The sequence below is a fragment of the Aegilops tauschii genome, chromosome 7, assembly GCF_002575655.3.
Source record: "Aegilops tauschii subsp. strangulata cultivar AL8/78 chromosome 7, Aet v6.0, whole genome shotgun sequence".
Lineage (NCBI taxonomy): Eukaryota > Viridiplantae > Streptophyta > Magnoliopsida > Poales > Poaceae > Aegilops > Aegilops tauschii.
This window is the reverse complement of record NC_053041.3, coordinates 285,073,613-285,101,276: the sequence shown is the minus strand read 5'-3', so window position 1 is coordinate 285,101,276 and position 27,664 is coordinate 285,073,613. Positions and strand designations below refer to the sequence as shown.

At 42.5% G+C, this 27,664-nt stretch overlaps 1 protein-coding gene and 2 long non-coding RNA genes across 4 annotated transcripts in view; 1 reads left to right on the top strand and 2 right to left on the bottom strand.

Moving 5' to 3' along the window:
* Positions 1-14,466: 14,466 nt before the first annotated feature.
* Positions 14,467-19,684, bottom strand: LOC109756494 (uncharacterized). 2 transcript variants are annotated; one of them, XR_012188637.1, is made up of 3 exons: positions 19,119-19,684; positions 18,522-19,032; positions 14,467-15,284 (listed from the first exon to the last, which is right to left on the bottom strand). It is a non-coding gene; the product is annotated as an uncharacterized lncRNA (long non-coding RNA). The 2 variants fall into 2 exon arrangements; XR_012188636.1 differs by having other exon boundaries at positions 18,522-19,001.
* Positions 15,084-15,629, top strand: LOC141026460 (uncharacterized). The gene is made up of 2 exons (XR_012188638.1): positions 15,084-15,320; positions 15,420-15,629. It is a non-coding gene; the product is annotated as an uncharacterized lncRNA (long non-coding RNA).
* Positions 19,685-25,069: 5,385 nt separating the features above from the next.
* LOC109756496 (uncharacterized) overlaps positions 25,070-27,664 on the bottom strand; it is a 29,080-nt gene continuing 26,485 nt past the window's right edge. The window contains exon 4 of the mRNA XM_020315329.4: positions 25,070-25,559. Within this exon, the coding sequence (XP_020170918.1) occupies positions 25,392-25,559 (168 nt within the window). The 3' untranslated portion in view covers positions 25,070-25,391. The remainder of the gene's footprint in view (positions 25,560-27,664) is intronic.

Genomic DNA, 27,664 nt, shown 5'->3' with positions numbered 1-27,664 from the left:
TCGTTTTTCTCTTTTTTTTCTTCTTTTTTTTGCGGGCTTCTTTGGCCCCTTTTTTTTATTTAGGCTTCCTTGGCCTCTCTCTTTTTTTTTGGATGGGGCAATGCTCTAATAACGATGATCATCACACTTTTATTTACTTACAACTCAATATTACAACTCAATACTAGAACAAAGATATGACTCTATATGAATGCCTCCGGCGGTGTACCGGGATGTGCAATGATCTAGCCTAGCAATGACATCAAAAAACGGACAAGCCATGAAAACATCATGCTAGCTATCTTACGATCATGCAAAGCAATATGACAATAAATGCTCAAGTCATGTATATGATGATGATGGAAGTTGCATGGCAATATATCTCGGAATGGCTATGGAAATGCCATGATAGGTAGGTATGGTGGCTGTTTTGAGGAAGATATAATGAGGCTTATGTGTGATAGAGCGTATCGTATCACGGGGTTTGGATGTACCGGTGAAGTTTGCACCAACTCTCGAGGTGAGAAAGGGCAATGCACGGTACCGAAGAGGCTAGCAATCATGGAAGGGTGAGAGTGCATATAATCCATGGACTCACATTAGTCATAAAGAACTCATATACTTATTGCAAAAGTTTATTAGCCCTCGAACCAAAGTACTACTACGCATGCCCCTAGGGGAATAGATTGGTAGGAAAAGACCATCGCTCATCCCCGACCGCCACTCATAAGGAAGACAATCAATAAATACCTCATGCTCCGACTTCGTTACATAACGGTTCACCATACGTGCATGCTGCGGGAATCACAAACCTCAACACAAGTATTTCTAAAATCCACAACTACCCACTAGCATGACTCTAATATCACCATCTTTATATCGCAAAACTATTGCAAGGAATCCAACATATCATATTCAGTGATCTACAAGTTTTATGTAGGATTTTATGACTAACCATGTGAATGACCAGTTCCTGGCATCTCTCTAAATGGATATAAGTGAAGCAAGAGAGTTTAATTCTTTCTATAAAAGATATGCCCACGATCTAACAAATATAAGTGAAGCAAAAGAGCATTCTACAAATGGAGGTTTTCTATGTGAAGAGAAACAGGCAATCCAAACTTCAAATGATATAAGTGAAGCACATGAAGCATTCTATAAAGCCATACTCAAAAGATATAAGTGAAGTGCATAGATCATTCTATAAATAAACCAAGGACTATCTCATACCAGTATGGTGCATAAAAAGAAAAAAAGAAAACTAAATGCAAAAAGACGCTCCGGAAACATACCGATACTTGTTGAAGAAAGATGGGATGCCTTCCGGAGCATCCCCAAGCTTAGACGCTTGAGTCTCCTTGAATATTTACTTGGGGTGCCTTGGGCATCCCAAGCTTGAGCTCTTGCCGCTCTTCCTTCTTCTCATATCGAGACCTCCTCGATCTTCGAACTCTTCATCCACACAAAACTTCAACAGAAAACTCGGTAAGATCCGTTAGTATAATAAAGCAAATCATCACTTTAAGTACTGTTGCAAACCAATTCATATTTTGTTTTTGCATTATAGCAACTGTAATATAACTTTTCCATGGCTTAATCCACTGAAATAAATCGATAGTTTCATCAAAACAAGCAAACTATGCATCAAAAATCATCATAAAAATCATCATGTGTAGTAGTAAAAGGCAACCCATCAATATAATCCTTAACAAGCACAAACTTCTCCGATATAGTGTAGTTGGGACAATTCAAAAAGATAATAGGACTATCATGCGTGGGTGCAATAGCAACAATTTCATGTTTAACATAAGGAACTATAGCAAGTTCATCTCTATAAGCATAATTCATATTGGCATCTTGGCCACAAGCATAGTAAGCATCATCAAAAAGGGATATTTCAAAAGAATCAACGGGATCATAACAATCATCATAGCAATCGTCCTTCGGTAAGCACGAAGGGAAATTAAACAATGTATGAGTTGAAGAGTTACTCTCATTAGGAGGTGGGCACGGGTAGCTAATCCGCTCTTCCTCCTTTTGTTCTTCGCTCTCCTCATCATCTTTTTCATCCAATGAGCTCACAGTTTCATCAATTTCTTCTTCCATAGACTCCTGCAAAATATTAATATCTTCTTGGACAACGGAGGAGTCCTCAATATATGGTTTAACATAAGCATTAGAAGCATAATTATCATAGCAGTATTTAAGTATGGCAAAAATTTCAGATTTGTAAAGAGTAGCATCATACTTTTCAATCAAAGAAGCAATTTCATAAGCACCCTTAAAAGCTACAAATTATTCAATTTGTTGAACATCATAGTAATTATAAACACCCTTAGCATTTGAAGACACAATTCCATTATTGATAAACTCACATTGGTAGGGAAGGTGTTTCTTAGGGTTTTCAAAACAACAAGTAACACCATATATTTCACATAAATTCCAGGCATAGCATTGCAAATGATGAATTTGATCCTGTGAAAGTTTCACTTTTTGATATATGCGGTGTCGCACATAACAAGCATGGCTCATCTAAAGATTTGCCCTCAGCTAAGCTAGTTGGGGTTTCAGCACGAGCACATAGGGATCGAAGATGATCCAAGTAAAAAGCTTCAGGAGTGTGATAGATTTCGAGTGGTTCTTCAACCATTGGTTTAGTAGGTACAACTAATTTTTTTGGTATTTTGCGTTTCCTACCCATAACTAAAGATAGAAAACAAGAGCACAAAATAAAAACTACTTAGTGATAAAGCAAACAAGCACACACGAGAATATTCACCCCACACTATAACTCCCCGGCAACGGCGCCAGAAAAAGGTCTTGATAACCCACAAGTATAGGGGATCAATTGTAGCCTCTTTCGATAAGTAAGAGTGTCGAACCCAACGAGGAGCTGAAGGTAGAACAAATATTCCCTCAAGTTCTATCGACCACGGATACAACTCTACGCACGCTTGACGTTCGCTTTACCTAGAACAAGTATGAAACTAGAAGTATTTTGTAGGTGGTGTTGGATAGATTTGCAAGAATATAAAGAGCACGTAAATAAAAACTAGGGGCTGTTTAGATAAAGACAAAATAAAGTTAGTACAGCGAGTGTGGAAAAGTGGTGGTAGGAGTTGTGAAATCGTCCCTAAGCAATTGACTACTTTACTAGACCGATAGCAAGTTTTATGTGGGAGAGGCCACTGCTAGCGTGTCATCCCTGACTTGGAATTCTATGGACTTCTGATTGGAACTATTAGCAAGCATCTGCAACTACTAACGTTTATTAAGGTAAAACCCAACCATAGCTTTAAGATATATTGTCCCCCCTTCAATCCCGTATGCATCAATTTCTATGCTAGGTTGAAGCTTCTGTCACTCTTGCCCTCCAACACATAGTCCTATCAACATACAACTAACCCTATGGTGTGATCCACGCGCGCGCTCATATGATGGGCACCAAAGGACAGCAACATAACCACAAGCAAATTAAGTCAATCATAGCAATTCATCAACCACCAATAGGACAACGAAAATCTACTCAGACATCATAGGATGGCAACACATCATTGGATAATAATATGAAGCATAAAGCACCATGTTCAAGTAGAGGGTACAGCGGGTTGCGGGAGAGTGGACCGCTGTAGATAGAGGGGGGAAGGTGATGGATATGTTGGTGAAGATGGCGGAGGTGTTGGTGAAGATGGCGATGAAGATGATGGCCACGGCAGTGTTCCGGCGCCACCGGAAGAGAGGGGGAGAGAGGCCCCCTTCTTCTTCCTCTTCCTTGACCTTCTCCCTAGATGGGAGGAGGGTTTCCCCTCTGGTCCATGGTCTCCATGGCGTGGGAGGGGCGAGAGCCCCTCCGAGATTGGATCTGTCTCTCTTTATTTCAGCGTTCTGGTATTCTGCCCTTTCACCGTTTCGTATATATATGGAGATCCGTAACTCCGATTGGATTGAAACCTTCGCCCAAATTTTTCTCCGAAAATTAGCTTTCTTGCGGCCAAAGAAGAGCAGCAACCACCTTACAGGGGGGCCACGAGGGTCAGAGGCGCGCCCAGGGGGTGGGGCGCGTGCCCTGCCTCGTGCCCCCCTCGGGCACCGTCTCCCGTTGATTCTTCTTCCCATATTTTCCAAATATTCCAAAAATATTCTCCGTCCGTTTTTATCCCGTTTGGAATCCGTTTGATATGGGGTTTCTGTGAAACATAAAACATGCAACAAACAGGACTGGCACTGGGCACTGGATCAATATGTTAGTCCCAAAAATAGTATAAAAAGTTGCCAAAAAGTATATGAAAGTTGTATAATATTGGCATGGAACAATCAAAAATTATAGATACGACGGAGACGTATCAACTGGTCACTGGAAGCGAAATTGGCCCAAGTATTTGGCGGATAAGAAGGATGGTAAGGTGAACAAAGGTATATGTGATATACATGTTATTGATGTGTACCTTACTAATGCTCGCAGTAGTGCCTGGATATTTGATACGGGTTCTGTTGCTAATATTTGCAACTCAAAACAGGGACTACGGATCAAGCGAAGCTTGGCTAAGGACGAGGTGACGATGCGCGTGGGAAATGGTTCCAAACTCGATGTGATCGCAGTCGGCACGCTACCTCTACATCTACCTTCGGGATTAGTTTTAGACCTGAATAATTGTTATATGGTGCCAGCGTTAAGCATGAACATTATATCTGGATCTTGTTTGATGCGAGACAGTTATTCATTTAAATCAGAGAATAATGGTTGTTCTATTTATATGAGTAATATCTTTTATGGTCATGCACCCTTGAAGAGTGGTCTATTTTTGTTGAATCTCGATAGTAGTGACACACATATTCATAATATTGAAGCCAAAAGATGCAGAGTTGATAATGATAGTGCAACATATTTGTGGCACTGCCATTTAGGTCATATTGGTGTAAAGCGCACGAAGAAACTCCATTCTGATGGACTTTTGGAAACCACTTGATTATAAATCACTTGGTACTTGCGAACCATGCCTCATGGGCAAGATGACTAAAACGCCGTTCTCCGGAAAAATGGAGCGAGCAACAGATTTGTTGGAAATCATACATACTGATGTATGTGTTCTGATGAATGTTGAGGCTCGCGGCGGGTATCGTTATTTTCTCACCTTCATAGATGATTTGAGCAGATATGGGTATATCTACTTGATGAAGCATAAGTCTAAAACATTTGAAAAGTTCAAAGAATTTCAGAGTGAAGTGGAAAATCATCGTAACAAGAAAATAAAGTTTCTACGATCTGATTGTGGAGGAGAATATTTGAGTTACGAGTTTAGTCTTCATTTGAAACAATGCAGAATAGTTTCGCAACTCACGCCACCCGGAACACCACAGCGTAATGGTGTGTCCGAACGTCGTAATCGTACTTACTAGATATGGTGCGATCTATGATGTCTCTTACTGATTTCCTGCTATCGTTTTGGGGTTATGCTTTAGAGACGGCTACATTCACGTTAAATAGGGCACCATCTAAATCCGTTGAGACGACGCCTTATGAACTGTGGTTTGGCAAGAAACCCAAGTTGTCATTTCTTCAAGTTTGGGGCTGGGATGCTTATGTGAAAAAGCTTCAACCTGATAAGCTCGAACCCAAATCGGAAAAATGTGTCTTCATAGGATACCCAAAGGAGACTGTTGGGTACACCTTATATCACAGATCCGAAGGCAAGACATTCGTTGCTAAGAATGGATCCTTTCTAAAGAAGGAGTTTCTCTCGAAAGAAGTGAGTGGGAGGAAACTATAAACTTGATGAGGTAATTGTACCTTCTCCCGAATTGGAAAGTAGTTCATCACAGAGATCAGTTCCAGTGATTCCTACATCAATTAGTGAGGAAGCTAATGATGATGATCATGAAACTTCAGATCAAGTTACTACCAAACCTCGTAGGTCAACCAGAGTACGGTCCGCACCAGAGTAGTACAGTAATCCTATTCTGGAAGTCATGTTACTAGACCATGATAAACCTACGAACTATGAGGAAGCGATGATGAGCCCAGATTCTGCAAAATGGCTTGAGGCCATGAAATCTGAGATGGGGTCCATGTATGAGAAACAAAGTATGGACTTTGGTTGACTTGCTCGACGATCAGCAAGCCATTTGAGAATAAATGGACCTTCAAGAGGAAGACGGACGCTGGTAGTAGTGTTACTATCTACAAAGCTCGACTTGTTGCGAAAGGTTTTCGACAAGTTCAAGTTGTTGACTACATTGAGATTTTCTCACTCGTATCGATGCTTAAAGTCTGTCCGAATCATGTTAGCAATTTTCACATTTATGAAATCTGGCAAATGGATGTCAAAACTGCATTCCTTAATGGATTTATTAAAGAAGAGTTGTATATGATGCAACCAGAAGGTTTTGTCAATCCTAAAGGTGTTAACAAAGTGTGCAAAGCTCCAGCGATCCATCTATGGACTGGTGCAAGCATCTCGGAGTTGGAATATACGCTTTGATGAGTTGATTAAAGTATATAGTTTTATACAGACTTGCGGTGAAGCCTGTATTTAGAAGAAAGTGGGTGGGAGCACTATAGCCTGTCTGATAAGTATATGTGAATGACATATTGTCGATCAGAAATGATGTAGAATTTTCTGAAAAGCATAAAGGAGTGTTTGAAAGGAGTTTTTCAAAGAAATACTTCGGTGAAGCTGCTTACATATTGGGCATCAAGATCTATAGAGATAGATCAAGAAGCTTGATAAGATTTTCAATGAGTACATACCTTGACAAGTTTTTGAAGTAGTTCAAAATGGAATAGTCAAAGAAAGAGTTCTTGCCTGTGTTGCAAGGTGTGGAGTTGAGTAAAGACTCAAAACCCGACCATGGCAGAAAATAGAAAGAGAATGAAAAGTCATTCCCTGTGCCTCAGTCATAGGTTCTATAAAGTATGCTATGCTGTGTACCAGATCTATTGTGTACCTTGCTATGAGTTTGGCAAGGGAGTACAATAGTGATCTAGGGGTAGATCACAGGACAGCGGTCAAAATTATCCATAGAAGACTAAGGAAATATTTCTCGGTTATGGAGGTGACAAAGAGTTCGTCGTAAAGAGTTACGTCGATGCAAGCTTGTACACCGATCCAGATGACTCTGCGTCTCAATCTGGATACATATTAAAAGTGGGAGCAATTAGCTAGGGTAGCTCCGTGTAGAGCATTGTAGACATAGAAATTTGCAAAATACTTACGGATCTGAATGTGGCAGACCCATAGACTAAAACTTCTCTCACAAGCAAAACATGATCACACCTAAGTACTCTTTGGGTGTTAATCACATAGAGATGTGAGCTAGATTATTGACTCTAGTAAACCCTTTGGGTGTTGGTCACATGGCGATGTGAACTATGGGTGTTAATCACATAGGTGATGTGAACTATTGGTGTTAATCACATGGTGATGTGATCTAGATTATTGAATCTAGTGCAAGTGGGAGACTGAAGGAAATATGCCCTAGAGGCAATAATAAAGTTATTACTCCCTCCGTTCACTTTTCTAAGGCCTGATACGTCTCCAACGTATCTATAATTTTTGATTGCTCCATGCTATATTATCTACTGTTTTGGACATTATTGGGCTTTATTATTCACTTTTATATTATTTTTGGGACTAACCTATTAACCGGAGGCCCAGCCCAGAATTGCTGTTTTTTGCCTATTTCAGAGTTTCGCAGAAAAGGAATACCAAACGGAGTCCAAACGGAATGAAACCTTCGGGAACGTGATTTTTAGGAAGATTATGATCCGGGAGACTTGGACCCTACGTCAAGAAACAAAAGAGGAAGCCATGAGGTAGGGGGCGCGCCCACCCCCCCCCAGGGCGCGCCCTCCACCCTCGTGGGCCCCCTGTTGCTCCACCGACGTACTCCTTCCTCCTATATATACCTACGTACCCCCAAACGATCAGAGACGGAGCCAAAAACCTAATTCCGCCGCCGCAACCTTCCGTACCCACGAGATCCCATCTTGGGGCCTGTTCCGGAGCTCCGCCAGAGAGGGCATCCATCACGGAGGGCTCTACATCAACACCATAGCCTCTCCGATGAAGTGTGAGTAGTTTACCTCAGACCTTCGGGTCCATAGTTAGTAGCTAGATGGCTTCTTCTCTATTTTTGGATCTCAATACAATGTTCTCCCCCTCTCTCGTGGAGATCTATTCGATGTAATCTTCTTTTTTGCGGTATGTTTGTTGAGACCGATGAATTGTGGGTTTATGATCAAGATTATCTATGAACAATATTTGAATCTTCTCTGAATTCTTTTATGTATGATTGGTTATCTTTGCAAGTCTCTTCGAATTATCAGTTTGGTTTGGCCTACTAGATTGATCTTTCTTGCAATGGGAGAAGTGCTTAGCTTTGGGTTCAATCTTGCGGTGTCCTTTCCCAGTGACAGTAGGGGCAGCAAGGCACGTATTGTATTGTTGCCATCGAGGATAACAAGATGGGGGTTTTTATCATATTGCATGAATTTATCCCTCTACATCATGTCATCTTGCTTAAGGCATTACTCTGTTTTCATGAACTTAATACTCTAGATGCATGCTGGATAGCGGTCGATGAGTGGAGTAATAGTAGTAGATGCAGGCAGGAGTCGGTCTACTTGTCTCGGACGTGATGCCTATATACATGATCATACCTAGACATTCTCATAACTATGCTCAATTCTGTCAATTGCTCAACAATAATTCGTTCACCCACCGTAAAATACTTATGCTCTTGAGAGAAGCCACTAGTGAAACCTATGGCCCCCGGGTCTATCTTCATCATATTAATCTTCCAACACTTAGTTATTTCCTTTGCTTTTTACTTTGCTTTTATTTTACTTTGCATCTTTATCACAAAAATACCAAAAATATTATCCTATCATATCTATCAGATCTCACTCTCGTAAGTGACCGTGAAGGGATTGACAACCCTTATCGCGTTGGTTGCGAGGATTTATTTGTATTGTGCAGGTACGAGGGACTCGCGCGTAGCCTCCTACTGGATTACTGGATTGATATCTTGGTTCTCAAAAACTGAGGGAAATACTTACGCTACTTTGTTGCATCACCCTTTCCTCTTTAAGGGAAAACCAACGCAGTGCTCAAGAGGTAGCAAGAAGGATTTCTGGCGCCGTTGCCGGGGAGGTCTACACAAAAGTCAACATACCAAGTACCCATCACAATCCCTTATCTCCCGCATTACATTATTTGCCATTTGCCACTCGTTTTCCTCTCCCCCACTTCACCCTTGCCATTTTATTCGCCCTCTCTTTTCATTTGCCTTAATGTCTTACTTGGCTCGTTTGCCCGTTTGGTTGAAATAGTTGAGTATTTATTCCTAAACAGAGAAGCTAATATCTATGGATCCTCATCTGCTTGCCAATCTTTTTAAGAGATCCAATTATGATGAACCAATTCCTAGTGATTTGGATGCACTAGATTATCTTTATAAGGTTTTGCTTGAAATTCGTGAATCTGAAAATTGTGATGAAGTGCTTTATGAAGTGATTCACGATAGATCTTTGAATAAAAAGCATGATTGCAATGATTTTATTATAAATTCTATTGATGTAAATTATGCTAATAATATGCAAAACCCTAAGCTTGGGGGTGCTAGTTTTGCTATGTCCACTACCTGTTGCAATAATCATGATTGGGGAGATTCTTCTTATGATCTTGAAAATTTATTTAAGCCCCATGGTGAATATAAGATTGATAATAGTGTTTGCAATAATATTGAAAGTGGGTTTGAAAGAGTGTCAACTTTAGATCCCACATATTTGGATAATATTCAATCTTATGAAATTTTTTATAAAAGTGGGCTTGGAGAAATCATGACTTTAGTTAATGATAATCCCACTATTTTGGAAGAGTGTCAACTTCGCATGCATGTGGATCGTGTTGAGAATATGTTATGTGATAGCTATATTGTTGAATTTTCTTATGATCCTACATGTAATTATTATGAGAGAGGAAAATATGGTTGTGAAAATTTTCATGTTACTAAATTACCTCTCGTTATGTTGAGATTGCTATTGTTTCTTTCCGCTTCCTTGCATATGCTAGTTTTTGCTTGCCTTAATTTGTTTGCCTACAAGATGCCTATGCATAGGAAGTATGTTAGACTTATATGTGATTTTCACATGTTTTATGATGCTCTCTTTGTGTTTCAATTACTATCTTTTATGTGAGCATCATCAAATTATCAATGCCTAGCTAAAAGGATTTAAACAAAAGCGCTTGTTGGGAGACAACCCAATATTTTTCCTTGCTGTTATTCAATAAATCTTTGTTCTAGCCTCTGGTTAGATTTTTTTTTATGTTTTAATTAGTGTTTGTGCCAAGTTAAACCTATAAGATCTTCTTGGATGATAGTTATTTGATCTTGCTGTAATTTTCAGAAACTTTCTGTTCACGAAAACAATTGTTAAAAATCACCAGAACGTGATAAAATAGTGATTCCAATTGCTGCTGATCAATAAACAAATTGCCTAGGTCGTCCTATTTTGGTTGATTTTTTGAAGTTTCAGAAGTTTGCGTTAGTTCCAGATTACTACAAACTGTCTGTTTTTGACAGATTCTATTTTTCGTGTGTTGTTTGCTTATTTTGATGAATCTATGGCTAATAAAATAGTTTATAAACCATAGAGAAGTTGGAATACAGTAGGTTTAACACCAATATAAATAAAGACTGAGTTCATTACAGTACCTTGAAGTGGTCTTTTGTTTTCTTTCGCTAACGGAGCTCACGAGATTTCTGTTGAGTTTTGTGTTGTGAAGTTTTCAAGTTTTGGGTGAAAGATTTTTGATGGATTATGGAATAAGGAGTGGCAAGAGCCTAAGCTTGGGGATGCCCATGGCACCCCCAAAATAATCTAAGGACACCAAAAAGCCAAAGCTTGGGATGCCCCGGAAGGCATCCCCTCTTTCGTCTACTTCCATCGGTAACTTTACTTGGAGCTATATTTTTATTCACCACATGATATGTGTTTTGCTTGGAGCGTCTTGTATGGTTTGAGTCTTTGCTTTTTAGTTTACCACAATCATCCTTGTTGTACACACCTTTTGAGAGAGCCATACATGATTTGAAAATTATTAGAATACTCTATGTGCTTCACTTATATCTTTTGAGTTATATAGTTTTGCTCTAGTGCTTCACTTATATCTTTTATAGCACGGTGGTGGATTTGTTTTATAGAAACTATTGATCTCTCATGCTTCACTTAGATTATTTTGAGTCTTAAATAGCATGGTAATTTGCTTAAATGATCTTAATATGCTAGGTATTCAAGAATAGTAAAAACTTTCTTATGAGTGTGTTGAATACTAAGAGAAGTTTGATGCTTGATGATTGTTTTGAGATATGGAGGTAATAGTATCAAAGTCATGCTAGTTGAGTAGTTGTGAATTTGAGAAATGCTTGTGTTGAAGTTTGCAAGTCCCGTAGCATGCACGTATGGTAAAGTTATGTAACAAATTTGAAACATTATGTGTTCTTTGATTGTCCTCCTTATGAGTCGCGGTCGGGGACGAGCGATGGTCTTTTCCTACCAATCTATCCCCCTAGGAGCATGCGCGTTGTGCTTGGTTTTTATGACTTGTAGATTTTTGCAATAAGTATGTGAGTTTTTTATGACTAATGTTGAGTCCATCACCCTTCCATCATTGCTAGCCTCTTCGGTACCGTGCATTGCCCTTTCTCACATTGAGAGTTGGTGCAAACTTCGCCGGTGCATCCAAACCCCGTGATACGATACGCTCTTTCACACATAAACCTCCTTATATCTTCCTCAAAACAGCCACCATACCTACCTATTATGGCATTTCCATAGCCATTCCGAGATATATTGCCATGCAACTTTCCACCATTCCGTTTATCATGACACGTTCATCATTGTCATATTGCTAGCATGATCATGTAGTTGACATAGTATTTGTGGCAAAGCCACCGTTCATAATTCTTTCATACACATCACTCTTGGTTCATTGCATATCCCGGTACACCGCCGGAGGCATTCATATAAAGTCATACTTTGTTCTAGTATCGAGTTGTAATCATTGAGTTGTAATAAATAGAAGTGTGATGATCATCATTTTCTAGAGCATTGTCCCAAGTGAGGAATAAAAAAAAGGCCATAAAAAAGAGAAGCCCCAAAAAATGAGAGAAAAAGAGAGAAGGGACAATGCTACTATTCTTTGCCACACTTGTGCTTCAAAGTAGCACCATAATCTTCATGATAAGGAGTCTCTTGTTTTGTCACTTTCATATACTAGTGGGAATTTTTCATTATAGAACTTGGCTTGTATATTCCAACAATGGGTCTCCTCAAATGCCCTGGGTCTTCATGAGCAAACAAGTTGGATGCACACCAACTTAGTTTCTTTTGTTGAGCTTTTATACATTTATAGCTCTAGTGCATCTGTTGCATGGCAATCCCTACTCCTTGCATTAACATCAATCGATGGGCATCTCCATAACTCATTGATTAGCCTCGTTGATGTGAGACTTTCTCCTTTTTTGTCTTCTCCACATAACCCCATCATCATATTCTATTCCACCCATAGTGCTATGTCTATGGCTCGCGCTCATATATTGCGTGAAAGTTTATAGGTTTGAGATTTCTAAAGTATGAAACAATTGCTTGGCTTTTCATCGGGGTTGTGCATGATGAGAGCATTCTTGTGTGACAAAAATGGAGTATGACTAAACTATATGATTTTATAGGGATGAACTTTCTTTGGCCAAGTTATTTTGAGAAGACATAATTGCTTAGTTAGTATGCTTGAAGTATTATTATTTTTATGTCAATATGAACTTTTATCTTGAATCTTTCGGATCTGAATATTCATACCACAATTAAGAAAAATTACATTCAAATTATGCGAAGTAGCACTCCACATCAAAAATTATCTTTTTATCATTTATCTACTCGAGGACGAGCAGGAATTAAGCTTGGGGATGCTTGATACGTCTCCAACGTATCTTTAATTTTTGATTGCTCCATGCTATATTATCTACTGTTTTGGACATTATTGGGCTTTATTATTCATTTTTATATTATTTTTAGGACTAAACTATTAACCGAAGGCCCAGCACAGAATTGCAGTTTTTTGCCTATTTCAGAGTTTCGCAGAAAAGGAATATCAAACGGAGTCCAAACGAAATGAAACCTTCGGGAACGTGATTTTTAGGAAGATTATGATCCGAAAGACTTGGACCCTACGTCAAGAAACAAAAGAGGAAGCCACGAGGTAGGGGGCGCGCCCACCCCCAGGGCGCGCCCTCCGCCCTTGTGGGCCCTCTGTTGCTCCACCGACGTACTCCTTCCTTCTATATATACCTACGTACCCCCAAACGATCAGAGACGGAGCCAAAAACCTAATTCCACCGCCGCAACCTTCTGTACCCACGAGATCCCATCTTGGGGCCTGTTCCGGAGCTCCGCCAGAGAGGGCATCCGTCACGGAGGGCTTCTACATCAACACCATAGCCTCTCCGATGAAGTGTGAGTAGTTTACCTCAGACCTTCGGGTCCATAGTTAGTAGATAGATGGCTTCTTCTCTTTTTTTGGATCTCAATACAATGTTCTCCCCCTCTCTCGATGTAATCTCTTTTTTTTTGCGGTGTGTTTGTTGAGACCGATGAATTGTGGGTTTATGATCAAGATTATCTATGAACAATATTTGAATCTTCTCTGAATTCTTTTATGTATGATTGGTTATCTTTGCAAGTCTCTTCGAATTATCAGTTTGGTTTGGCCTACTAAGATTGATCTTTCTTGCAATGGGAGAAGTGCTTAGCTTTGGGTTTAATCTTGCGGTGTCCTTTCCCAATGACAGTAGGGGCAGCAAGGCACGTATTGTATTGTTGCCATCGAGGATAACAAGATGAGGTTTTTATCATATTGCATGAATTTATCCCTTTATATCATGTCATCTTGCTTAAGGCATTACTCTGTTTTCATGAACTTAATACTCTAGATGCATGCTGGATAGCGGTCGATGAGTGGAGTAATAGTAGTAGATGCAGGCAGGAGTCGGTCTACTTGTCTCAGACATGATGCCTATATACATGATCATATCTAGACATTCTCATAACTATGCTCAATTCTGTCAATTGCTCAACAGTAATTCGTTCACCCACCGTAAAATACTTATGCTCTTGAGAGAAGCCACTAGTGAAACCTATGGCCCCCGGGTCTATCTTCATCATATTAATCTTCCAACACTTAGTTATTTCCTTTGCTTTTTACTTTGCTTTTATTTTACTTTGCATCTTTATCACAAAGATACCAAAAATATTATCCTATCATATCTATCAGATCTCACTCTCGTAAGTGACCGTGAAGGGATTGACAACCCCTTATCGCGTTGGTTACGAGGATTTATTTGTATTGTGCAGATACGAAGGACTCGCGCGTAGCCTCCTACTGGATTGATACATTGGTTCTCAAAAACTGAGGAAAATACTTACGCTACTTTGCTGCAACACCCTTTCCTTTTCAAGGGAAAACCAACGCAGTGCTCAAGATGTAGCAAGGCGCGGAAGAAAATTTCCGACAGCCCCAAAAAATCGGTAATGGACAACAATACCCCTTCCAATCGATCAATTTGAAATTCAAAAAATATCGGAATCACCTCGCCCAGCGCGTCATCGCCCACCTTGCGCCCAGCTTCTCCTCGCCTAGCGTGTCGTCGCCCACCTCGCGCCCGGCTTCTCCTCACCCAGCGCGCCGCTGCCCACCTCGCGCCCAAGATCTCCTTGCTGCTCACCTGGCGCCCAACTTCTCCGCCCAGGATCTCCCGCTCACCGCCGCCCAGGATCTCGTCCTCATCGCCGCCCAGATTCCTGGTCACCGCCGGCCCCAGGACCACACCTCGCCGGCCGCCGGCCACCAGCCCCAGCGCACCTCGCCAGCACTGCCTTCCTTCTTCCCCGCGTCGTCGGCAAGGTGCAGCTAGCCTTGAGCCAGGGGAGCCAGGGGAGAAGGCCAGGAGAAGTTGAGCTCGGAAGCCGGCATAACTCCTCGCCCAGCACCTCGCTGCTCCTTGCCCAGGATCTGCGTATTCCACAACCTCCAGGCTCGGTGATCCTTGTTGGCTTCTCGCCGAAAGCCAGCCCAGCTCCTCGTCCAGCACCTTTGATGGTCCAGCTCCTCACCAACAACATCAGCAGATCTTCAACAGCAAGGAAGAAGCAGATCCTCAACATCAACAGCAGTAGATCATTGGCCCAATTTCAAGCATGGTAGTCCCAGATCTCAATTTCACTCCGCCTGAAGAAGGCAACGAAGAACCTGAAGAAGAAAGCAACAATGCTGGTCAAAATTCAGGTATAATTTCTTCTAATCTTGCATCAAATTATGCCTCGAAAGTAACAGAGAAGGGATTGCTTGAATAGTGCATATGAGGAAGCTTCATTTTGTTCACAGGTTATTCAAACAAGCAACATTTACATTTTCAACAAGCAACAGAGGTCTCCTGGACATTGTAGGGACATTTTCAGTTTTTGTCTCATTTGCTTATAGGCAACTGAACAAACTCCATGTATGTGTGTGTAAATAAACATATACTCTGACAGCATGTATGTGTGTAAGCATATACCCTAACAGCTATGAATGGAAAAGAAATTGCTGCAAGAACAGCGGTGTACCTCAAAATATTTACAGCTCATGTTTATATTTACAAGTTTATATTTACTCCTGGCGGCATATTTACCCTCACAGCTACGAATGGAAAAGAAATTGCAATGTTCGTGGCTCCGTGGCTCCGGAATATAACCTGGCGGCATATTTACCTCTTACAAGTTTGGTTTTTTGTAAGAGGAAATCCAGCTAATCTCCTTGGCTCCGGCTGGCCAGCTGGGAGTACCAATAGATGATTTGTTTGATCTAGACATGTTCTCTATTTTCTGCACGCTGCATCAGCCTGCTTCTACTCTCTGACAAATATGTAGCTGTCCAACCATGGTGCGGAGAGCGGTGCCCACCTACTGCTGATACGTGTTCATGGGACCCCTATCTCCAATTATTTGAAATGCCTTGCCCAAGCTATCAAAGAAGGGTGCACGACACTCATGCGTTAAAACAAAAATGGCTACATAAGTTTCAGTTCAGAACCATGCCAAGAGCATAGCTCCAAATATCTATTTTTAGGCCAAAATGTCCCCTTACCAGGTTACATTCACATATAGACAATTCAGTTCAGCAGGAACAAAGCCTATCTGACCAGTTTCTCTTGAACATATTTACCCTCAAAATAAGCATATACCCTGACAGCTACGAATGGAAACGAAATTGCTGCAAGTTTAGTTTAGTTTATAATCTATTTATATTTACAAGTTTTGAGGTATACAGAACTGAACAGTTTAGTTTATATTTACAAGTTTAGTTTACATTTATATTTTCAGCAAGCAGCATTTATGTTTATATTTACAGCAAGCAAAGCAAGCAATACTCCTATCCTATGGAATTGCTGTTGCTATTGTTGACCTCTTGTTTACATTTCCAACAACCAATTTGTAATATTCTTGCAATAATTAATTTAATTATTCTATTGCTATTGTAGGAGTACAAAGGCAAAGGAATTGACTCACTGATGCGCAGAGATATGCCGCTTACATGTCCTTGGAAACCCTCCATAAGAGTAGAGGAGGCAAGTTCAAGAGAACTGATAAGAAGGACGTGGCTGCAATATTTGGAGCACATGTTCCGAGTTATTCAAAGAATATGGGAGACGGCAATGAAACAGAAAGGCCTTGGTCAGGAGGTGGATGTTTCAAACAAAAGAAAGGAAAATTGTGGAAGAAAATCTTATGATTATATCCTATCTCTCATTCCGACAATTCCCTTAAACAAGAGGTCAACTATTCGATCTCTAGCCAAGGCACTAGGTGTAAGCCCTACTACACTATACAAGAAGTTCAAGTTGAATAAGATAAGGAGACACTCCAACAGGGTAAAGCCGGTACTGACAGAGAAAATAAGAGAGATAGGGTGGATTTTTGCCTCTCTACGCTAGATGAGGCAACATTAGGAGATGTAAGCCCAAGTTTCAGGAGTATGCATAGTATTGTTCACATCAACGAGAAATGGTTCTCCATGACCAAGAGAAAGAGGAACTACTATCTGCTGCATGACGAAGAGGACCCAGAAAGACCTATCAAAAACTCTATTGGAAAAGTGATGTTTCTCACAGCGGTCGCAAGACCACGGTTTGATGAAGATGGGAACATGACATTCTCCGGAAAAATTGGGGTATGGCCATTCGTGAGAGTGACTGCAGCAAAAAGAAGCAAGAACAGGGAAAAAGGGACATTGGAAACAAAGCCTGTCATAGTGACGAGGGATGTGATGAGAGAGTACATTATACAGAAGGTTGTGCCAGCGATTCAAGCATTGTGGCCTGCAGATGATGATGGACAACCCATTTTTATCCAGCAAGATAACGCGAGAACACATATCCTACCTAATGATCAAGCATTCGCAGAAGCTGTGGACAAAAGTGGCCTGGACATCAGAATAATGTATCAGCCTCCAAATTCTCCGGACATGAACGCCCTGAACCTTGGGTTCTTCAGCTCGATTCAGTCGCTAACAAACTGAAAAAGTCCAAAAACTATTCCAGAGCTGATTAAAGGTGTTCAAGAGGAGTTCGATGGATATGAAGTTTCAAAACTCAACAGAGTATTCATAACTCTGCAGACTTGCATGGTTGAAGTAATGAAGAATGGTGGAGCCAATAAATACAAAATCCCGCACATGAACAAGGATAGGCTAGAAAGGCTACAACTGCTACCGCCCAGGATCTCAGTTCCTCCTGAAGTGTATGCAATGGCACTAGAGATGCTTGGACGCTGATCCTAATCCAGTTTGTTGTGTAATCTGTGTGTACTTGTTGTGTATTCTACTCCAGTTTGTTGGAGTATTTGTGTATTCCATGCTTACAAGCAAAGGAGTATGTGTTTATGTGTGAACTTGAGGTCTATAATTATTGTTGCCACAGACTATATTGTGCTATATATTGCTATATACTCCAGCTTTTTCTTGGGAGTGCTTGCTGTATATTGGAATATATACTCCAGTATTTATGGTTGGAAAAGAAGAGAACTGAATCACTTGCTATAGATAGGTTGATACCCCAGTACTCCTAGCAAGTTGCAAAACACTCCAACTAGGAGTATATTCTTTACTTGTTTGATAGGAGTATATATTCTCTGCATCAAAGAATATACACTCATAGGAAGTTCCAGATGTACTCCTAGATGCAAACTGAGATGCAAAGAGAGATGCCAAGCTCTTTACTGAATTTTTACTCCAAAAATAGGAGTATCATGCTTGCTTAACTGAACTTTTATTCAATGTACTGTTGGTGAACTACTCCAGAAAAATTCATGTCGATCAACTCATTCGGTTGGGTTAAATTATGGAGAATTTCTAACGAGATCGCATATTTAGCACAAGATATTTAAATTATGGAGTATTTCATTCAGTTGAGTAAAAGGGCAACTACTCCATCTGCAGTAAGTAGATTACCTGAACTTTGGACAGTTCATACCCATTCCAGAAGATATACTCCACCACATCTGTTAATCTGCAAGGCAAATTAGGTGGAGAGGATCAAGTGGTGAACACTAAAGTGGCCTGGACATCATTTGTCTTTGCTTGATTTTCATCCACACACACACACAATCTTTCTCCTTCACTTTTATTTCTCCAAAACAGAGGCAGAGTTGTTTTTCTTTTTTGCAGAAGCAGAGTTTGATGTGACTTACAAGTTTGTACTGTATCATCATCATATTTGTTGCTTTCAGAAGACACTTAATTTGATAACTGCCTCATCTTAGTACACACACATACAAGCAAAGCTAGCTACTCCCCTGCATTTGATTACTGAGGTGTCAATCAGTGCATGCTATGTGCGTGTGGGAGGCCGGCATGTCACTGTCGTTGTAGTACAAGGAGTCGCACCATTTGACAGATCCCTCCATCCATCATGCTTGTGAATCTGATGCTCTGAATCATATCCATGACCAGATGCATTTAACTGAAGGTGAGGTGAGAAGAGCAGAATACAGACTACAGAGGATGAAACAGATGCATTTAACTACAGCGGCTGCGGTAAATCCTCACCTCGGAGACGAGCTTCCTGCTCTGCTCTGCGATGGTTGTACGGCTCGAAGAAGGGCCCATCCGCCCATCCGCCCCTCCCCCTCCCAGCACCCCTGCCGTTGATGCTGAGGAGGAAGAGGAGCGGGAGGGTGACGGCGATGTGGGCATCGCCTGAAGCAGCAGATCCGGGCGGACGACCGGCAGCAGCAGCTCCGGGCAGGCAACCAGCAGCAGCAGCTCCGTCGCGCCGTCTTGATAGTCCAGGCCGCAGATCGAGCACCGCCACTGCAAATCAGAGAGCCGGAGGGGGGGAATCGCATTTTTAACGATGGAGTTGGTGCTGTAGAGCGCCGGCGATGCGGACGAGGGAGAGGGCGCTGACGACGCAGGCGAGGGAGAAGCTCGGGGAGAGGCGGCGCCGGCGATGCGGGCGAGCGTGCGTCAGAGAGGGAGGGATGTGGGCAAGTGTGTGAGGGAGGGGATGCGAATGTTTCGCTACCATGTCCGCGGCCGACACGGGAAAAAAAATGGAAAACACCATTCTCGTGCGCGACCGAGCGAGTGTGCACATGATTTCGCTCCGCCCCTTTACAAAAGTGAAGGGAGGGAGTATTTATTTCCTTATATCATGATGAATATTTATTATTCATGCTAGAATTGTATTAACCGAACAATTAGTACATGTGTGAATACATAGACAAACTGAGTGTCACTAGTATGCCTCTACTTAACTAGCTTGTTAATCAAAGATGGTTAAGTTTCCTACCATAGACATAGTTGTCATTTGATTAACAGGATCACATCATTGGAGAATGATGTGATTGACTTGACCCATCCGTTAGCTTAGCACGATGATCGTTTAGTTTGTTGCTATTGCTTTCTTCATGACTTATACATGTTCCTATGACTATGAGATTATGCAACTCCTGAATACCAGAGGAACACTTAGTGTGGTATCAAACGTCACAACGTAACTGGGTGATTATAAAGATGCTCTACATGTGTCTCCGAAGGTGTTTGTTAGGTTGGCATAGATCGAGATTAGGATTTGTCACTTCGTGTTTCGGAGAGGTACCTCTGGGCCCTCTCGGTAATGCACATCACTATAAGCCTTGCAAGCAATCTGACTAATGAGTTAGTCACGGCATAAAGCATTACGGAACAAGTAAAGAGACTTGCCGGTAACAAGATTGAACTAGGTATTGAGATACCGACGATCGAATCTCGGGCAAGTAACATACCGATGCCAAAGGGAACAACGTATGTTGTGGTGCGGTTTGACCGATAAAGATTTTCGTAGAATATGTAGGAACCAATATGAGCATCTAGGTTTCGCTATTGGTTATTGACCGGAGATGAGTCTCGGTCATGTCTACATAGTTCTCGAACCCGTAGGGTCCGCACGCTTAACGTTCGGTGACGATCGGTATTATGAGTTTATGTGTTTTAATATACTGAAGGTAGTTCGGAGTCCCGGATATGATCACGGACATGACGAGGAGTCTCTAAATGGTCGAGACATAAAGATTGATATATTGGATGACTATGTTTGGACATCGGAAAGGTTTGAGAGAGTTTGGGCATATACCGGAGTACCGAGGGGTTACCGAAACCCCCAGGGGAGTATATGGGCCCTAATGGGCTTTAGTGGATAGAGAGGGGCAGCCAGGGCAGGCCGCGCGCCCCTCCTCCTCTGGCCTGAATTGAACTAGGAAGGGGGGCGGCGCCCCCCTTTCCTTCCTCCCTCTCTCCCTCTTCCTTCTCTCCTAGTCCAACCAGGGAGGCCTTGTTCGATTGCGTGTAGAACCGAGGGGATTGAAGGGGTTTGAGGAGGATTTAAACCTCTTATAAGTCAAAATACATCTCAATCTTTGCCAATTCCCTCCAATCCTCTTAGGAGGAGGATTAACCGAACAAGCCCGGAAAGGGGGGAATCCTACTCCCGGTGGGAGAGTAGGACTCCTTCAGGGCGCGCCATAGAGGGCCGGCCCTCCCCCCTCCTCGACTCCTTTATATACGAGGGAGGGGGCACCCCATAGACACACAAGTTGATCATTGATCTCTTAGCCGTGTGCGGTTGCCCCCTCCACCATAATTCACCTCGGTCATATCGTTGCAGTGCTTAGGCGAAGCCCTGCGCCGGTAGCTTCATCATCACCGTCATCACGCCGTTGTGCTGACGAAGCTCTCCCTCGACACTCAGCTGGATCGAGAGTTCGTGAGACGTCACCAAGCCGAACGTGTGCAGATCGTGGAGGTGTCTTACTTTTGGTACTAGGATCGGTCGGATCATGAAGACGTATGACTACATCAACCGCGTTGTCATAACGCTTCCGCTTACGGTCTACGAGGATACGTGGACTACACTCTCCCCTCTCGTTGCTATGCATCACCATGATCTTGCGTGTGCGTAGGAAATTTTTTAAAATTACTGCGTTCCCCAACACTTATATGACTCATAAGAAACTTCTTTCTTCTATATCATGAAACAATAGATAGAAACTAATTTAAATTCACTGAATTTCCATCATTTTTTTCAGGTATGACTCAAGAATTTTCCTTCTTCAATATGTTAGCAACTACAAAGGTCTCGGAGTGGAGGGTTTCTCTAATGTAAGTACCTACCAGTTTCTACAATTAAGGCACTTCTTTTCCTTTTTGGTCAATCTTCAGAACATAACCAAATTTAAACTGCAATTTATTTCATAAAATGAAGGACCATCTACAAGCTCTACGTGAGAAATTTCTTTTTGAGATTGTGACTTGCAAGGACAATGAAATTTAGCTGCCATTCGTAACGTCTTTCCTGCAGAGACATGTAAGTTCTCTAGTTCTTTTCACCCAACAACACGAGAGAAATATCACTTTTGCTAGGCCTTGCCCTTTGTATTGATCGGTGCATTAATTTCCTTTAATAACATTTATTCTTCAATAGGTTTCCGCATATTCAAGTCAAGCTTAGAAAGCTAATCATATTTCGTTCCGCATATGAACTCAGCTTAGGTAACTTCATGATCTTCCCTGCAAAAAAAAAAACTTCATGGTCTGCAGTTTCTGCACTAAATAATACTCCCTCCGTCCCAAAATAAGTGTCTTCAGCTTAGTACAACTTTGTTCTAAAGGTAGTACAAAGTTGAGACACTTACTTTGGGACAGAGGGAGTAATGGATAGTGTAACTGTTTTCACCTAAAGAATTCCAGTGCACAAATTTTTTGCACTTGTATTTTCCTTGGTAGGAAGATGTATCACCATATTTCTTTTTTCCTAAACATTTTACCCATCCAACTTTTTTTCCCCAGTTCAAACTAACATTTTATCCCTTTTATTCTGAATGGTCTCATCGCTATTATTACTTTCAACTTCAAGGGAAATTCCACTGCAAGAAAAGTATTCAGTTGAAAGAAATACTTCCATGGGAAAATGTTACCTTATTGATTCATTTTTATGATTTTCACACTGCCCAAGTGATACTTTCTTGCTTACTTTTAGTTGTAAAGAAGGTTAAAAACAGATGAATCAGTTTGTAAACAGGCTTTGTGTACTGTTTAGATACATTTTTATGTTTTTTTTCACGGTGCCACAGTGATACTTTATTGGTTAATGGCAGTTCCAAAGAAGGTTTAAACAGCAGAACAAGTTTGTAAAGAAGCTCTAACCTTTTCTTACTGTTTGAAAAGTTCAAACAGCATAATACTTTCTTTTATGTACTGTAAAGAAGCTCTAAGCTTTTACATGCCGATGAAGCAGCAGAAACAGCAGAAACATAAAAACAAATCAATGAAACAGTTCGAACCAGATAAACACCCGCGCTAACAAAAGAAACATGCACCAAGCAGCCCACTTAGCCCGCGAACGAAGAGCCATTTGCGAAAGCGCAGCAACTTGACGCAGAATGCATCACATAGGACCTGTAAGAATATTTTATGTGGCCAATGTAAATAATAGTGTGATTTTTATTAAAGGTTCTAATATGATGGTTGCTAGAAATAATAGATTAAAGTCTGGGTTTTAATTCCCTCTTTTCTCACTCTGTTAGTCTTCACAAATTAGAGTGTATGTGTGTACGTGTGGCAAAGTCACATACCTAATGCATGTACGTGTGTTAGTGCTAGTGCATGGATGGTTTGACCAATCAGGCGCACATGCATGGACTAGTGAGAGCAGAGTGCATGTGCCTGTTCGGTAAAAGACGCAGCTGCTGCTCGCGTGTGTTTGAGGACAGTGAGACGCACTGTTCACAAGAGTCTTGAGGCACTACACAAATTAATCGGTGCGTGAGGAAACCGCTGCGTACTCCAAAAAAAATTGTTTGATTCAACCTCTGATGAAGATGACGGAAAAAAAATTGTTTGATTCAACGGGACACATAACTTTCATGTTGGGCATCTTTTCATTTGAGGCCATCTTAAAGATGTTTTGTGCAAGCCAAAACCTGGTGTAAGACAAATCATTACACAATCACAGGATGAGTTGAAGACTGGACAGTCCTAGCTAGATGGGTAATGCTCAGTAGATAATTTTACTTGCACAGCCACTGCCAGCTGGTTCCATATTTTAACTTCTCAGCGTGCTTGCAGCTTATTGGACACCAGCCGCGTTCATGCTTGAACAGACATATATATAGCAGTTAATTATTCTAGACCTCCTGTGTTTTACAAATATAGGGTATAAAAAATATTAGCCACATCTTCATGTTTAAAGCAGCGATTATCTTCTTACTGACCAGGCATGAGGTGGGATCTTGTAAAAACAAGAGCTTTGCTCTGCACATATCACACATTATCTCCTCCTCCCTAGCCACCCCTCCTCCTCCCTCCTCCCTAGCCGCCCCTCCTCCTCTTCCCTGCCTCGCCGCCGCCTGAGGCAGCCGCCGGGCAAGCCCGGGGCGCCAAGGATGGTGGCGGCGGGGCCTCGGTTGCCCTGCCTCTGCGTGGGAAACCCCAGATCTGGAGCGGCGGCTTCATTGGCAAGGCACGACCGGCTAGCAGTCGTGCGGGCGGTGGATCTGGCGTCCCGCCCGCGCGGGCGGCGGGATCCGGTGGTCGTTGGCTGCCGGCGGCGGTTTCTGCGGTGGCCGGTGCGCGCGATCTGGCACCTCCCCTCCTTTCCTGTTTGGCGTGCGGGCCAACCTCGTCGGGCCGCGCTTCCTTGGGTCGCCGGTTCTGTACAGAAGGCGCTGCTGGTGTCGGGGATCTAGTTCGGGAGAAATCCCTGGTCGGCCATGGCCGGCCGCGTCGACGGCGACGCCTGAGGGCGCCGTTCCCCTCCTTTGAGGCGTCGGCATGGACTGATCCCCTCACTTCCCCTTCCCCTAGGTCTCCCGGGCGAAAGCCCTAACTTTGTTGGGCGGCGACGGCGCTCACGACGCCGTTCCCTTCTTGAATGCGCCGCTTTGGAAACCTTGGGGCTGGGTGGCGCTTGTGAGTGGTGGGCGATGGCGGCGGTGCGGCCCTATCCTAGCATGGATCTGCGTCCGTTGCTTGGACATGGACTCATGCGTAGGTGGAGGTCGTCGTTTGGCGTCATGGTGGCGTCGATGGCGGAGGCACATACCAAGGTTGGCACCTCAATCTGCTCTAAAGATGGACTAGTGGAAGATGGCGGCGACAACACATGTGAGTGCGTCAGACCGGTTTGTGCCCCGGACCCGATATGTGGCTCGGTCGGGGCCTCCGGCTTTAAATGTTAGGCTTAGGTGAGAGGTCTGGGTATTTGGCCCAGGTTGCACCCCTTCATCATACGGATTGGAGTAGCGGCAGATGTTGCCAAGATGACGGATTCAGGCATATTGTTATACTACTTTGTAAGGTCCTCAAGAATAATCAATAAAATAGCCGTATGCATCTCCCAAATGCAGAGGCCGGGGGTCATCATTTTTTTCTAAAAAAAAAACATATCACACGTTATGGTGTATTTATTCTGCGTCTCCTGTGTTTACAAAGGGCATATCAAAATATTGCTGGCAGCTTACTGTCCAAAGCAGTGATTTTATTCGTCAGGGAACCACTTTAATCATCTATTCCTCTTCACTATTTGGATGGTACAAAACCTTACTGCAGAGGCTTATGACGCTTCTATAGCTTCTGTTTCGGCAAATGAAATCAGGGGTTTTATTGCCGCCTGCAAGTGTTTCAGCTTTTATATTTTGAAATGCTAAAAAAAACTAACATTAGATTTTTAGGCATAGCAAATCAAACGTTTTTCATGACAAATTATGTTTGCCGAGGGTGGTAAGTTTAGTTGCCATCCTTGCGCCAACGTAAATTGCCATAAAAACATTCGATTTGCCGTGCCTAAAAATCTGATGTTCCATTGATATTCGGGTCCCTTATATTTGCATAATCTGGAGCTGAACTGGAAGATATAGCAGTTTCCTGGCCTAAGAAGTCCTGCTTGTCATCTAATATCCTACTTGCTTCCCCAATTGCAAGGATTAGCTCAAGTTGCTTTTCTTGTTGTTCCTGCAAGATATATTAACGGGAGACTTCAACAAAAGGTGAAAGAAAAATATAACTCCATACAGGGAAATGCATGAAGAATGAAAAAGCACCCGAGAAAACATTACAGTCCTTAAGAGTTAGTGTCACATGCGATGACTGGTACCGGTCCTAAGACAGATGAACTTCATTGCTACCAGTCTTAAGACCGATGAGCGTGACAATGTTTGGGGTACTCTTTCCGTTCGGAATTACTTGTCTTGGAAATGGATGTATCTAGAACTAAAATACGTCTAGATACATCCATTTTCGCGACAAGTAGTTCTAGATACATTCATTTCCGCGACAAGTAATTCCGAACGGAGGGAGTACATCTCAGAGGAGCGAGGATTGGCTGCCCATGGTGTCGGCAATGAGAGAAGGTTGGGGACGAGGATTGGATTTTTACTAATTATTTTCCTTCAACAGATAATCTGTATGACAACATTAGCTATGGTTATCCCTCAGATAGTGGTATGGGCAGTGATATGGACGCCACTTGTTTTTTTTAGCCTTCTTAAGGCATTTGTTAAATCTTACCTGTCTAAGGTATATTTCAATTTCGTTATTACTTTTATCTTGAACACAAGACCTTTGTATGTGTTCATTAGTTAAATTTGACTCGTTGGAGTCGTTGTATATATATTAACTTGTACGCCCCGGCCATTCAAACCACGATCGAACTCGCTCATTAAGAAAGTGACCACGTCCCAACCCACAGTTTCCACCTGATGGTAAAAGACTTTTGCACATATATGTAACCATGTCCTTACTATCCTAACCCACAAGTTCCTTCAACTAGTAAAATTGACTAATAAATTATAAAAAATATAAAAGCATTTAGATCACTAAACGCTTTTATATTTCTTTTGGAGCTTTTTCAACGAGTGAGTTGACTAGAAATTATAAAGAAATATAAGAGCGTTTAGTGATCACTTTACTAGTCAATTTAACCGTGCTATATATAGTACCCCCTCCGTAAAGAAATAGGTACTTTTGGAGTTTTTTGGCTTTTGATGAATCAATATAATCTATTTAAGCTTCAAAAACCATAAAAGCTTCAAAAGCACATATTTAGGAGCTTTTATAGCTTTTTGGCCAAAGTGGAAAAGTTGCAAAAGCAGAAGCAAAAGCCCAAACAAAAATGGCCTAGAGATATTACATATTTACTATTACATATTATCTGAAATTTTATTAACAATGTCCATGCATTTATCCAAAAAGGCTTTCACCTCGCTTTATATATAAAGCAACGATTAAGAACCCGGTACAAACGCCCGCCACCACAAGACATACACACCCAAGACAGGATACATAGGCGTTGAGCACAGCCACACCACCCCTGGCACTACAAGAGCAACCGGGGGCTTCAACCATGAATACGCCACCGCGAAGAGATGAAGCAGCATACGACGAATCGTGGGCTCCAAGGCGACGACTTCAAGAAGGTTATGACACCTAAGCGCCGCCACCGCCCGATCCGAGGATCAAAGTTTGCCCTGGAGCAACACGAGGGCAATGAGAGCCAGGACGACGCCTTCAAGAAGGGAACGAGCTTCGCCGCCGCCGGTCCGTTCGAAGATAGAACATGTTTTCACCCTGGCCAACACTCACCGCCACCGAACGCCACAACCCGGCCACCACGACACGGCTATGGCCACCGGGCAACACCAAGCCACAGGATGTGCCCATGAGCACCACGCTACCACCACCAGGGCCGCCGCGCCGGCATCCAAGACCTTGACACCACCTCACCCGAGACCCGCCGCTACCCCAACCAAAGAGACGAGCGGAAAGGCCCCGCCTTTCGCACCCCTGGGCGGCCCCCAGCGTCGAGACCCTATAGGCCAGCCAAAACTAGCCTCCATCGACCCATCCTGCAGCACCGGGCGCAAGACGAGCTCGGTCCTGCCGCCGGGCGCGAGACGAGCTCGGTCCTGCAGCACCGGATGCGAGACGAGCGATGGACCGCAACTAGGAGAAGGCCAACCCTTCGACAAAAGTAGCACCCGAACAACGAGAAGAGATATCAAAGGCCGACAGAAGCCGCCTACGGACGAGTCGACGCTAGTACAAGCCAGCCGCCGCCG